The following is a 2,887-nucleotide window of genomic DNA, read 5'->3' as shown; positions in this document are numbered from 1 at the left end:
TAGTGCCACCAATTTCAGTAACTATCAATACCTGCTCACCGCCTACATCATATTCCCCACCCTTTCAAGACTGTTCCCTGCTCCACCCACTATTACTACCTGATACCCAGCACTAGGCTTCACAACACTGGTGACCTGGTAGTCACTCTCCAACACTTCTTGCAACTGCTCGCCCACACCTCTACCATGCAAACTACCTAGCAGCAGAACCTCCTTCTTTCTGTTAGACTTTGCAACTGACCTAGGCCTCCAGTCTAAAAAAAAAACTATACGTCTACATTACCTAAGTTCAGTTACACCAGTAGAACTATTTACAGAACTAACAATAGCAATCTCGAAAGTCTCTGTCTACTAAGAAAGCAATTACTTGTATTAATACTACTACACCACACCTAATACCAATATCAACAAAACTTCACAAAACTATTAGCTAAAACATTATTCCATATTTGGAACAATTAATCAGGTGTGAATACACACTGGTTACTATGTATCAACCCTTATTATTGCGAACACCAGACACACGTATGACTTCAGGACCGTGCTGCTACACCTGTTTCTATTTCCATATATTCTCCCCTGTCAGTCTGAAAAAAACGAGGCTGCTTGCCCATATGATGAGTGATTTATCAGAGCTCCAAAATATGGTGAGATATTAGTATTAAGCTCTACAAATTTTGGGTGTATGAATTTCCTGTAAAAAGGATTATATTGAGAACATACACGAAAGGCGTTCAATAAGTAATGTATACCGATGACTCCAAGTATTAACATCGTAAGTCCAAAAATAGCTAAATTGAGTTATGATGCTCGGCAGAATTGTTGCCTCCGTACTTTTCCCCTGTATAAGTATTGTATCCCTAGTGCCGCAACTTAAGCAGCAATAGCAATCTTCAGAATATCGTAAGTCAGCTAAGGGGCTCTTTCACCAATGATAATGATCGCAAGTTATGTTACGATATTTTTCCTGGGAGAATTGTAGTGGAACAAATACCATATGCGTAGCTACAATGTTTGTACAGGGAAATTTTACTGTGTAGACCAGAGGTTCCCAAACTGGGGGGCGTGATGATGTTGCAAGGGGGACGCGGGTGGAGTTAGTGGTATAAACCTAATATTTCTTTTTAATATCGATATTTTAATAAAAATAAATGTGCAGGTATTAATGATAGATTATGGTGCTAAATGCAATCGTTTGGCGTCCCACTTCCCGCAATCCTATCTCAATAACCTATCCTAGAACATACAGCTTTTGAAGATCACGTTTAGAATGATATGTTTAGAATGTCACACACAGAAACTCTTAAAATTACTAAGGCGATATGCGTTAATTCTAATATATCAGATTTGTAAACAACTTACTTCTGACAATTGGAAAACAGAAAAGTCAGGTATTAACTATTCCGTACATTTGTACACATGAAGTGAACGTAATCGTGTTATAACTTTTAGCCGTAGTAGGCTATGTTCATCAGAGTAATAATCACTTATACTGCGTAACTGCCGTTTTATTACCCTGTCAACCCGCGGATTCTCATGTGATGCGATTACAGTGACTTTAATAGACCGTATACGCTTCAAATGAACTGGCGGGTTCGTAATTTGGACGCCAGGGTTACGCCCTTTGTCACCAGAAAAATGTGCACGACGTGAATGCGAAACTAGTACAAGTGTTCGTTCTGAGCAGAGTACTTCATACAGAAGTACGCTGGCTCTCAAAAGGAAATATGCTAGGAAGATTATTTGAACTTCGAGACGAAGTGATGAAGTTTGTGTAAAATAACAAACAAACTGAATTGTATGTGGAATTTAGAAAGCCCGGTGTTCATGTTGCATTGGCTTATCTCTCAGATATTTTCGAATCTTTAAACACATTGAGTTTGAAATTACAAGGTGGAGAGTCAAACAATTTTTCATCACGATGCCATCAAAGCGTTACTGATAAGTTTCAACTATGGAAACGTAAAATTTTAGCCTGCAATTATTCCTGCTTTCCCAGATTGTTTGGAATCCTGGAAGAAGCCCGATTTCAAAACGATTTTAAGGATACTGATACTAAGAGTAAAATATCAAACCATTTGCAGCACCTCACTGATGAATTCAAATGATACTTCCCTAACAGTTGTGATGATAAAATTTATTATAGGTTAACGACAGATCCATTTCACGTTGACATGGGTGTGTTGCCAGACAGACTACAAGAGGAAGTCGTAGAAATTAAAAATGATTCTGAAGCAAAGTATGACTTTGAGAAGATAGATAAGCCTTTATTTTGGGTGAAATATCTCACGGTGTATCCCAGCACAGCAGAACAAGCACTTAAACTGTATTTATCATTTTCAAGCACTTATTTGTGCGAAAGAGCATTTTCAGCAGTAGTGGCAATAAAAAATAAGCTTAGAAGCAAACTCAGTATTGCCAATGATTTACGTTGTGCAGTTTCTACTATTCAGCCAAGAATTCAAAATCTTGTAAAAAATATGCAAGCTCATCCTTCACATTGATTTATTTGTTTGTTTCTTGCCATGTGTGTGTGGAACTAATATTTTTATAATAAAAACGTCACATTATAAGAGAACTTGTTATTTTCATCCTAACTATCCTTACATGTAAACTGTAAACTGTAAAATTATAAAAAACTATTTCGAAGAAACAATATAAAATAAACATAGTGAATCTGATTTAAATATAAATACTGCGTGTGATCCTTATGGATTCTGATGTTACGTGTGGTATGTTATTTCAACTAATAATAGTACTCTTATTTCTTCTGGATGAAGACACAGCATATTTTTTAAAGTTCTGTGTAGTCTGCACAATTATTGCGTAAAACTAATTTTTTAGTTTTTGTCTGGTTCTGGGAACTGGGCCTTTGTCGCCATTCGGT

General features: G+C 36.8%; 1 protein-coding gene across 1 annotated transcript; it reads left to right on the top strand.

Moving 5' to 3' along the window:
* Window positions 1–1,270: 1,270 nt before the first annotated feature.
* LOC124805534 (SCAN domain-containing protein 3-like) lies at window positions 1,271–2,504 on the top strand. Its single transcript, XM_047266103.1, has 5 exons — window positions 1,271–1,391; window positions 1,453–1,538; window positions 1,635–1,768; window positions 1,814–2,061; window positions 2,158–2,504. Exons 1-5 carry the CDS (start codon window positions 1,271–1,273, stop codon window positions 2,502–2,504), a joined length of 936 nt encoding a protein of 311 aa, XP_047122059.1.
* Window positions 2,505–2,887: the final 383 nt, after the last annotated feature.

This window comes from Schistocerca piceifrons, chromosome 7 (genome assembly GCF_021461385.2).
Source record: "Schistocerca piceifrons isolate TAMUIC-IGC-003096 chromosome 7, iqSchPice1.1, whole genome shotgun sequence".
In the NCBI taxonomy this organism is placed as follows: domain Eukaryota; kingdom Metazoa; phylum Arthropoda; class Insecta; order Orthoptera; family Acrididae; genus Schistocerca; species Schistocerca piceifrons.
This window is presented reverse-complemented; position numbering and strand designations above follow the sequence as displayed.